Source organism: Nerophis lumbriciformis, linkage group LG39, assembly GCF_033978685.3.
Source record: "Nerophis lumbriciformis linkage group LG39, RoL_Nlum_v2.1, whole genome shotgun sequence".
In the NCBI taxonomy this organism is placed as follows: Eukaryota; Metazoa; Chordata; class Actinopteri; order Syngnathiformes; family Syngnathidae; genus Nerophis; species Nerophis lumbriciformis.
The window spans coordinates 12,069,512-12,079,857 of NC_084586.2; the positions used below are offsets into that span (position 1 = coordinate 12,069,512).

General features: G+C 35.5%; 1 protein-coding gene across 5 annotated transcripts in view; it reads left to right on the forward strand.

The window, feature by feature from the left end:
- The window catches only part of entpd1 (ectonucleoside triphosphate diphosphohydrolase 1), a 91,544-nt gene extending 84,523 nt beyond the window's left edge, over positions 1-7,021 (forward strand). For all 5 annotated transcript variants that reach the window (XM_072912673.1, XM_061931923.1, XM_061931920.2 and 2 more), the window contains 5 exons: positions 94-297; positions 2,377-2,634; positions 6,331-6,444; positions 6,510-6,647; positions 6,712-7,021. In XM_072912673.1, the coding sequence (XP_072768774.1) occupies positions 94-297; positions 2,377-2,634; positions 6,331-6,444; positions 6,510-6,647; positions 6,712-6,924 (927 nt within the window). In that variant the 3' untranslated portion in view covers positions 6,925-7,021. The remainder of the gene's footprint in view (positions 1-93; positions 298-2,376; positions 2,635-6,330; positions 6,445-6,509; positions 6,648-6,711) is intronic.
- The last annotated feature ends 3,325 nt before the right edge of the window (positions 7,022-10,346 follow it).

Here is a 10,346-nt window from a genome sequence, read left to right on the forward strand (position 1 = left end):
CTAGAAAGGGTGGTCCTAAAGAGGTAGTCATTTTTCTCAGGTCTCAAGAAGGTAACAAATACAAGAATGTATGTGTGTGTGTGTGTGTGTCAGGGCCTGGAGACCACGGGGGCTCTGGACCTCGGCGGGGCGTCCACCCAGATTAGCTTTGTGTCCAAAATGTTTGACGGCTCTGAGTCACCCGGCAACTCGGTGACCTTCCGCCTGTACGGGAACGACTACAACCTTTACACTCACAGCTTCCTGTGCTACGGGAAGGACCAAGCCCTGAAGATGGCGCTGGCACAACAGACGCAGGTATGCACACACACACACACACACAAAATAACACACACACACACAAAATAACACACACACACAGACAGCTTTAAGATCTCCCGGGTTTTAAAGGGCAATATTGGACAGGCTTCTTCCACACCAGCACGCCTTTGACGTCCATATTTTTTGGTCATTGACGACAATATAACAATACTAATATCTCATTTAAACTTTCCTAAGTTGAAAGTTTATGCCCAAATGACCAAAATAATTTTTAATGTTTCTGTACTGGCCCAGTATAGTGAAATATTTCCATCTTTGTTTTTCTTATCCATGACCTTTTTTATGCCCTTTTTTATATGTACTTTAAACATTAAATAATGTAGCTTATTTTTATTATTATCATTACACCATAATCATAATGAAACTACTAAAGATAATCATATTAAAATATTATCATGCCTTAATATTATTATAATTAGGCCATTAAAAAGCAAATTACTACTACTACTACTACTACTAATAATAATAATAATAATAATAAAAATAACAAAATATTAATACTAATATTAAGGCATGATAACTATAATAAAATATTATCATTATATATGTCTTAATATTATTATTCATATTTTGTTATTATTATTATAACAAAATATGAATACCAATATTAAGGCATGATAACAATAATAAAATATCATTGTATATATACTTTAATATAATTATTTTGTTATTATAACTATAATAACAAAATATTAATACTAATATTAAGGCATGATAACAAAAATAAAAGATTATCATTACATATGCTGTAATATTATTAATAGTTTATTATTATAATAACAACAAAATATTAATACTAATATCCAGGCATAACAATAAAAGATTATCATTCTATATGCCGTATTATTATTAAGATTTTGTTATTACAATAATAACAAAATATTAATACTAATATTAAGGCATGATAACAATAATAATTAAAGATTATCATTATATATCCCTTATTTTTTTTTTTTTTTATTATAATAAGAATATACATTCTAATATTAAGGCATGATAACAATAATAAAAGATTGTCATTAGATATGCCTTAATATTATTATTAATATTTTTTTATTATTAGTTGTAGTAGTAATATGATATTTTAATGGCCTAATTATAATAATATTAAGGCATGATAGCAATAATAATAAAAGATTATCATTATATATGCCTTATTATTATTATATTATGTGTACCCTGCCTTCCGCCTGAGTGCATCTGGGATAAGTGGTAAAAGATGGTCGGATATTATATGTATTTTATATAAATATTATAATAATGCCGTAAAAAAAAGCAGCAATGATTATAATATTGCAATAAAATGTTATTCATATGAAAAACAATTTTATTTTGATGGTAATAATAATATTGTAAAAATGACAATATTAATATAATGATTATAAATAGTATTATTTAAAAAAATAAAAATAAAAATGATTGGAGTTTTTAGAAGAAATAAATATACATGGACTTGATAGAAAAAATATAGGTATCTAAACTTAAGAAAACAATGATTTAAATTGCATTTTGTTTGAAAATAAATTGTATTATTATTATTAAAGCATGACGATACTCATTTTAATAATAAAAAAAATATTTAATACGTATTTCTTTAAATTATATTTTTATATTTATCATATTTACTTGGGGGAAATTATTTCAAATACATATTTATTTGAATATCATTACTTCAAATACATTTCCTGGCTGGTGTACTCTTAAGTTAAATAATACATTCCAGTAGTCACTGTTTCAAAAAAGATATGGCAAATCTTTAAGACTAAAAATGTGTTTACAAAGACTGATTTTACAAGACACAAAAATTGTAATTCGAGATTTACATGTGTAATAAAAATACCAATACATTAATTTGCAGCATTTACCACTTTTATTCCCAAATTAAAATTCATTGTATTCTTATAGAAAAGTTGAAGTGGATCCCGACTTAAACAAGTTGAAAAACTTATTGGGGTGTTACCATTTAGTGGTCAATTGTACGGAATATGTACTGTACTGTGCAATCTACTAATGAAAAGTTTCAAGCAATCACTTTTCTTCGTCGTCCTCCTCCAGGCGGGTCCTCAGGCGCTATTGGACCCGTGTATGCACCCGGGCTACAGCAAAACCGAGGACTACTCGAGGCTTTACGACAGCCCCTGCGTGTCGGACAGGAAGCCCCAAGGAGCGCCGGCCAGTTTCCAGCACAGCGGCTCAGGAAACTTCCAACAATGCCAGGACGTGGTGCGAAACCTCCTCGACTCCAGCCAGTGCAAACACAGCCAGTGCTCCTTTAACGGCGTCTACCAGCCCACCCTGCAGGGCATGTTCGGGGTAAGTGGAGACCACCACCATGTACTCCAACCTCTGCCTGCATTAGAGCAGTGGTTCTCAAACTTGTTTTGTCATCCCCCACTTTGGACAAGGGGGAGTTTTCAAGCCCCACCTGCCCCCATCGCCCCAACAGAGCGCTAATGCCAAGCTTTAACATTTTCAAATTTATTGAACATCAAGTTGTATACATTCGAACTCAATAACATAAAATAACATTAAGTTCAATAATAAATAAAGTAACTGTGCAGCTGTGGTATAACTTGCATCAAGTTCAATAATAAATAAAATAACTTCCATCAAGTTCAATAATAAATAAAACAAAAGTGTTATAACTTGCATCAAGTTCAATAATAAATCAAAAAAAGTGTTATAACTTGCATCACGTTCAATTTTAAATCTAAAAAACTGTTATAACTTGCATCAAGTTCAATAATAAATCAAAAAAAGTGTTATAACTTGCATCACGTTCAATAATAAATCAAAAAAGTGTTATAACTTGCATCAAGTTCAATAATAAATCAAAAAAAGTGTTATAACTTGCATCAAGTTCAATAATAAATCAAAAAAGTGTTATAACTTGCATCAAGTTCAATAATAAATCAAAAAGTGTTATAACTTGCATCAAGTTCAATAATAAATCAAATAACTTGCATCAAGTTAAAAAATAAATCAAAAAAAGTGTTATAACTTGCATCAAGTTCAATAATAAATCAAAAAGTGTTATAACTTGCATCAAGTTCAATAATAAATCAAATAACTTGCATCAAGTTAAAAAATAAATCAAAAAAAGTGTTATAACTTGCATCAAGTTCAATAATAAATCAAAGTGTTATAACTTGCATCAAGTTCAATAATACATCAAATAACTTGCATCAAGTTCAATAATAAGTCAAAAAAAGTGTTATAACTTGCATCAAGTTCAATAATAAATAAAACAAAAGTGTTATAACTTGCATCAAGTTCAATAATAAATAAATAAAAATTTATAACTTGCATCAAGTTCAATAATAAATCAAAAAAAGTGTTATAACTTGCATCAAGTTCAATAATAAATAAAACAAAAGTGTTATAACTTGCATCAAGTTCAATAATAAATAAAAAAAAGTGTTATAACTTGCATCAAGTTCAATAATATATCAAATAACTTGCATCAAGTTCAATAATAAATACAATAAAAGTGCCACTTTGCAATCTTTGCAAAAAAAAAAAGGAGGAGCTATGCATTTGGCAAGACAGGGCAAGTGACAGCACTTTCCCCCAGGAGAGCCACCTTGCTTCACTGTGAAACAGCACGGCTGTATGATCAGCTCCCATTTCCTCACACAGTGCAGAGAACAGTCGCACTTTCATTGGTCGTGTTTTGATCAAATTTACCGCGCTCACAACATCTGTTAAAACCTCATTGAGTTCGGGGCTGAGCTGCCTTGACGCGAGTGCTTCCCGGTGAATGACACAGTGTGTGCCCGTCAGATTTTTGTTTCTCTGCAGGCGCTGGCTATGGCTCGACGACATTTGAGGTGCGAGTCACAAATGTATATATTTGTGTAATTGTGATCCACACATTAGCCTGCTACCCATCCGCGCGAAGGTTTGTTCCGCTTAGCCCCGCCCCCATTAGTTACTGTTGCTATGTCTGTCAAACTTTCGCTCGTACCGAGAAATATAAAGCCTACAGTAAAAATAAGTACCGGTAATTTCCATTTATGTATATAGCGGATTTCACAGACAGAATCACAAAGTGATTTACAGTGTGTATAGAAAATGAAAGCATAGTAAAAAAATAATTTAAGAATATAATAATTAAAAAAAAAAATTTAAAGTGAAATTTCCTCCCGTTCCTCGCGCCCCACCTGTCATGTCTCTATTCCCCACCAGTGGGGCGCGCCCCACACTTTGAGAAACGCTGCATTATAGAAACACAGGTTACTTCCCAGTTGCTCCATCTAGTGGTGAAGTCGATGTACTACACCTCAATCCCAAATCCAAACTGAGGGAGTTAGTTTTGTATTGTGTGTGTGTACACTTTATACAGTATTTCCCCAAATAGTGACCTCCCTTCCCATTGATGCCATGCCTCAAATACCTCATCTTGAAGAAATAAAACATAGATATTGAATAGATACATATAAATGATGTTTTAATCACATTTATTTGTAACAATACACTTCCATCCATTTTCTACCGCTTAATCCCTTAAAGGCCTACTGAAACCCACTACTACCGACCACGCAGTCTGATAGTTTATACATCAATGATGAAATCTTAACATTGCAACACATGCCAATACGGCCGGGTTAGCTTACTACAATTTTAAATTTTGCGCGAAATATCCTGCTGAAAACGTCTCGGTATGATGACGTCAGCGCGTGACGTCACGGATTGTAGAGGACAGCATGGTGGCCAGCTATTAAGTCGTCTGTTTTCATCGCAAAATTCCACAGTATTCTGGACATCTGTGTTGGTGACTCTTTTGCAATTTGTTCAATGAACAATGGAGACAGCAAAGAAGAAAGCTGTAGGTGGGAAGCGGTGTATTGCGGCAGGTGTTGTGCCGGATAACGCACCCCCGCCGTAGAATGCACCCCCTGACTGTTGTGCCGGATAACACAGCCGGTGTTTCATTGTTTACATTCCCGAAAGATGACAGTCAAGCTTTACCATTGGCCTGTGGAGAAATGGGACAACAGAGACTCTTACCAGGAGGACTTTGAGTTGGACGCGCAGACGCGGTACCGTGAGTACGCATGCAGCTGCGGCTTCCAAACATTTGATCGCTTGCCCGTACGTGCATGCTGTTATGTGCATGTCACGTACGTAACTTTGGGGACTTTGGGGAAATATATGTAGTGTATGAACTTTGGGGAGGTGAACGGTACTTTGGGCTGTGGGATTGAGTGTATTGTACAGGTGTTTGAGTTTGAGGTGTTTGTTATGCGGGATTAATTTGTGGCATATTAAATATAAGCCTGGTTGTGTTGTGTCTAATAGAGTATATATATGTCTTGTGTTTATTTACTGTTTTAGTCATTCCCAGCTGAATATCAGGTCCCACCCGCCTCTCACAGCAGAATGGCTCCCACTGCCCTCTAGTCCTTCACTCTCACTTTCCTCATCCACAAATCTTTCATCCTCGCTCAAATTAATGGGGAAAGCGTCGCTTTCTCGGTCCGAATCGCTCTCGCTGCTGGTGGCCACGATTGTAAACAATGTGCAGATGTGAGGAGCTCCACAACCTGTGACGTCACGCTACTCGTCCGCTACTTCCGGTACAGGCAAGGCTTTTTTTTATCAGCGACCAAAAGTTGCGAACTTTATCGTCGATGTTCTCTACTAAATCCTTTCAGCAAAAATATGGCAATATCGCGAAATGATCAAGTATGACACATAGAATGGACCTGCTAATAAGAAAATCGCATTTCAGTAGGCCTTTCCGGGTCGCGGGAGGTGCTGGAGCCTATCTCAGCTACAATGGGGCGGAAGGCGGGGTACACCCTGGACAAGTCGCCACCTCATCGCAGGGCCAACACAGATAGACAACATTCACACTCACATTCACACACTAGGGCCAATTTAGTGTTGCTAATCAACTTATCCCCAGGTGCATGTTTTTTTTTGGAGGTGGGAGGAAACAGTTGACCTAGATTTTTTTGTCCATGTGGCCCCCCATCTAAAATGAGTTTGACGCCCCTGCTGCAGGCCTTCTCCGCCTACTACTACGCCATGAGCTTCCTCAACCTCACCGACACGTCGGTGCCTCTGCAGGCGGTCAAGGAGAGGATTGCCAGCTTCTGTGCCACGCCCTGGGAGCAGGTCGCCACTCCACAAACCTTTCACTTCCTCTCGCTGTGATGGACTCAACGCTTGTTTCCCGGCAGGTGCAGCAGCAGAATCCCAAAATCAAGTTGAAATATTTATTCGGTTATTGTTTCACGGGCACTTACCTCATCACGCTGCTCACCGAGGGGTACAACTTCACCGCCGAGACGTACTCCAGCATCAAATACGTGCACAAGGTCAGTGGCAGGACGCGCTGGTTAAAAAGCACGCCGGTTGACTCGTTGTCTTGGTGTGGTCCAGATCAAAGGGAGCGAAGCCGGCTGGACTTTGGGTTACATGTTGAACCTCACCAACATGATCCCCGCTGAGGCGCCGGACACGCCCCCGCTGCCCTACGCCGGCTACGTCTCCATCGTCACCGTCATCGCCGTGCTGCTCTTCGTCCTCCTCCTCCTCGCCGTCTACTCCTGCAGGCCTCGCTGCTCCAAACCACGGCCGCCACAGGTCATATAAACACTGTGGAGGACAGCAAGATGTTTGTGAGTACCTGCACCAGTCCGTTGTGGTATGAATGTAATAATGTATTAATAAAATAACATCTATATACTCAGGTTGCTACTGTTTCATTTGAAAGGCATCAAGACAAAGTGTGTATAAATGTAAACAATATACAGTAGTGGTCAAAAGTTTACATACACTTGTAAAGAACATAATGTCATGGCTGTCATGAGTTTCTACGGAGCCCATAAAGGGACATTGGGGTAAAAAAAAATTTTAGATTTTTTTTTTTTTTTTTTTTTAAGACATGTATCTCGTGCGCACGAGAAACTTTTTGTACAGTTATAAAAAAATTTTTTTTAAACATTTAAAAAAAAAAATTTTTTTAGACCTGTATCTCGTGCGCACGAGATACATGTCTAAAGAAAAAAAAAATTTTTTTTTTATAACTTTATAAAAAGTTTCTCTTGTGCACAAGAAAGTTTCTCGTGCGCACGAGATGTCTAAAAAAAAAAAATAAATACAAATGTATTTTTTTATTTTTTTATAACTTTATAAAAAGTTTCTTGTGCGCACGAGATACATGTCTATAAAAAATAAATAAATACAAATTTATTTTTTTATTTTTTTATAACTTTATAAAAAGTTTCTCGTGCGCACGACAGTTTCATGGTGCACGAGATACATGTCTAAAAAAAAAACTTACAATTTTTTTTTTTTTATAGCTTTATGAAAAGTTTCTTGTGCGCACGAGATACATGTCTATAAAAAAAATAAATACAAATGTATTTTTTAATTTTTTTATAACTTTATAAAAAAGTTTTATAAAGTTATAAAAAAATTAATTTGTATTTATTTATTTTTTTAGACATGTATCTCGTGCGCCATGAAACTGTCGTGCGCACGAGATACATGTCTAAAAAAATAAATACAAATTAATTTTTTTATAACTTTATAAAAAGTTTCTCGTGCGCACGACAGTTTCATGGCGCATGAGATGCATGTCTAAAAAAATAAATACAAATTTATTTTTTTATAACTTTATAAAAAATTTCTCGTGCGCACGACAGTTTCATGGTGCACGAGATACATGTCTAAAAAAAAAGACTTAAAACATTTTTTTTTTTATAACTTTATAAAAAGTTTCTTGTGCGCACAAGAAAGTTTCTTGTTCGCACGAGATACATGTCTATAAAAAATAAATAAATACAAATGTATTTTTAAATTTTTTTATAACTTTATAAAAAAGTTTCTCGTGCGCACGATAGTTTCATGGCGCATGAGATACATGTCTAAAAAAATAAATAAATACAAATTTATTTTTTTATAACTTTATAAAAAGTTTCTCGTGCGCACGAGTTTCATGGCGCATGAGATACATGTCTAAAAAAAAACTTTAAAACTTTATTTTTTTATAACTTTATAAAAAGTTTCTCGTGCGCACGACAGTTTCATGGCGCATGAGATACATGTCTAAAAAAATAAATAAATACAAATTTATTTTTTTTTAACTTTATAAAAAGTTTCTCGTGCGCACGAGTTTCATGGCGCATGAGATACATGTCTAAAAAAATAAATAAATACAAATTAATTTTTTTATAACTTTATAAAAAGTTTCTCGTGCGCACGACAGTTTCATGGTGCACGAGATACATGTCTAAAAAAATAAATAAATACAAATTAATTTTTTTATAACTTTATAAAAAGTTTCTCGTGCGTACGACAGTTTCATGGTGCACGAGATACATGTCTATAAATTAAAAAAAATACAAATGTATTTTTTAATTTTTTTATAACTTTATAAAAAAGTTTCTCGTGCGCACGACAGTTTCATGGCGCACGAGATACATGTCTAAAAAAATAAATACATTTTTTTTATAACTTTATAAAAAGTTTCTTGTGCGCACGAGATACATGTCTATAAAAAAAAATAAATACAAATTTATTTTTTTAATTTTTTATAACTTTATAAAAAGTTTCTCGTGCGCACAACAGTTTCATGGCGCACGAGATACATGTCTAAAAAAATAAATAAATACAAATTTATTTTTTTTAAACTTTATAAAAAGTTTCTCGTGCGCACGACAGTTTCATGGTGCACGAGATACATGTCTAAAAAAAAAAAAAAAAAAATTAAATTCCCCCATGTCCCTTTAGTTTCCAATCATTTCTACAACTCTTATTTTTTTGTGATAGAGTGATTGGAGCACATACTTGTTGGTCACAAAAAACATTCATGAAGTTTGGTTCTTTTATGAATTTATTATGAGTCTACTAAAACGTGAGCAAATGTGCTGTGTCAAAAGTATACATACAGCAATGTTAATATTTGCTTACATGTCCCTTGGCAAGTTTCACTGCAATAAGGCGCTTTTGGTAGCCATCCACAAGCTTCTGCTTGAATTTCTGACCACTCCTCTTGACAAAATTGGTGCAGTTTAGCTACATTTGTTGGTTTTCTGACATGGACTTGTTTCTTCAGCATTGTCCTTGGGAAGGCCATTCTAAAACCTTAATGCTAGCCTGATTTAGTCATTCCTTCACCACTTTTGACGTGTGTTTGGGGTCATTGTCCTGTTGGAACACCCAACTGCACCCAAGACCCAACCAATGATTCTAGGTTGTCCTGAAGAATTTGGAGGTAATCTTCCTTTTTCGATGTCCCATTTACTCTGTGTAAAGCAGTGTTTTTCAACCACTGTGCCGCGGCCGTGAGCAATCGTCTGGTGTGCCGTGGGAGATGATGTCATTTCACCTAATTGGGTTAAAAATATTTTTTGCAAACCAGTAATTATAATCCGCAAATAAAGTGCCGTTGTTGAGTGTCTGTGCTGTCTAGAGCGCGGCAGAGTAACCGTGTAATACTCTTCCATATCAGTAGGTGGCAGCATATTTGTGGATGTCGGGAACATGATTTGTCGTGATCACAATATGCAGACAGCGGGAGGCAGTGTGCAGGTAAAAAGGTATCTAATGCTTAAACCAAAAATAAACAAAAGGCGAGTGCCGCTAGGAAAAGGCATTGAAGCTTAGGGATTGCTATGCAAAACGAAACTAAAACTGAACTGGCTGCAAAGTAAACAAAAACAGAATGCTGGACGACAGCAAAGACTTACAGCGTGTGGAGCAGCAGACGGCGTCCACAAAGTACATCCGTACATGACATGACAATCAACAACAAAATAGGAAACACTACACACGGGAAAACAGCAAAAAAACCTCCAAATAAGTCACGGCGTGATTGACAGGTCGTGACAGTACACCTACAATTGCGAGAACGACCTTTTACTGTCAATATCGGCTGCTGAGTTTCATTTTTTTAAATGTTTTCTGCTGGTGGTGTGCCTCAGGATTTTTCCAATGAAAAAAATGTGCCTTGGCTCAAAAAAGGTTGAAAAACTTTGATGTAAAGCACCAGTTCCATTGGCAGCAAAACA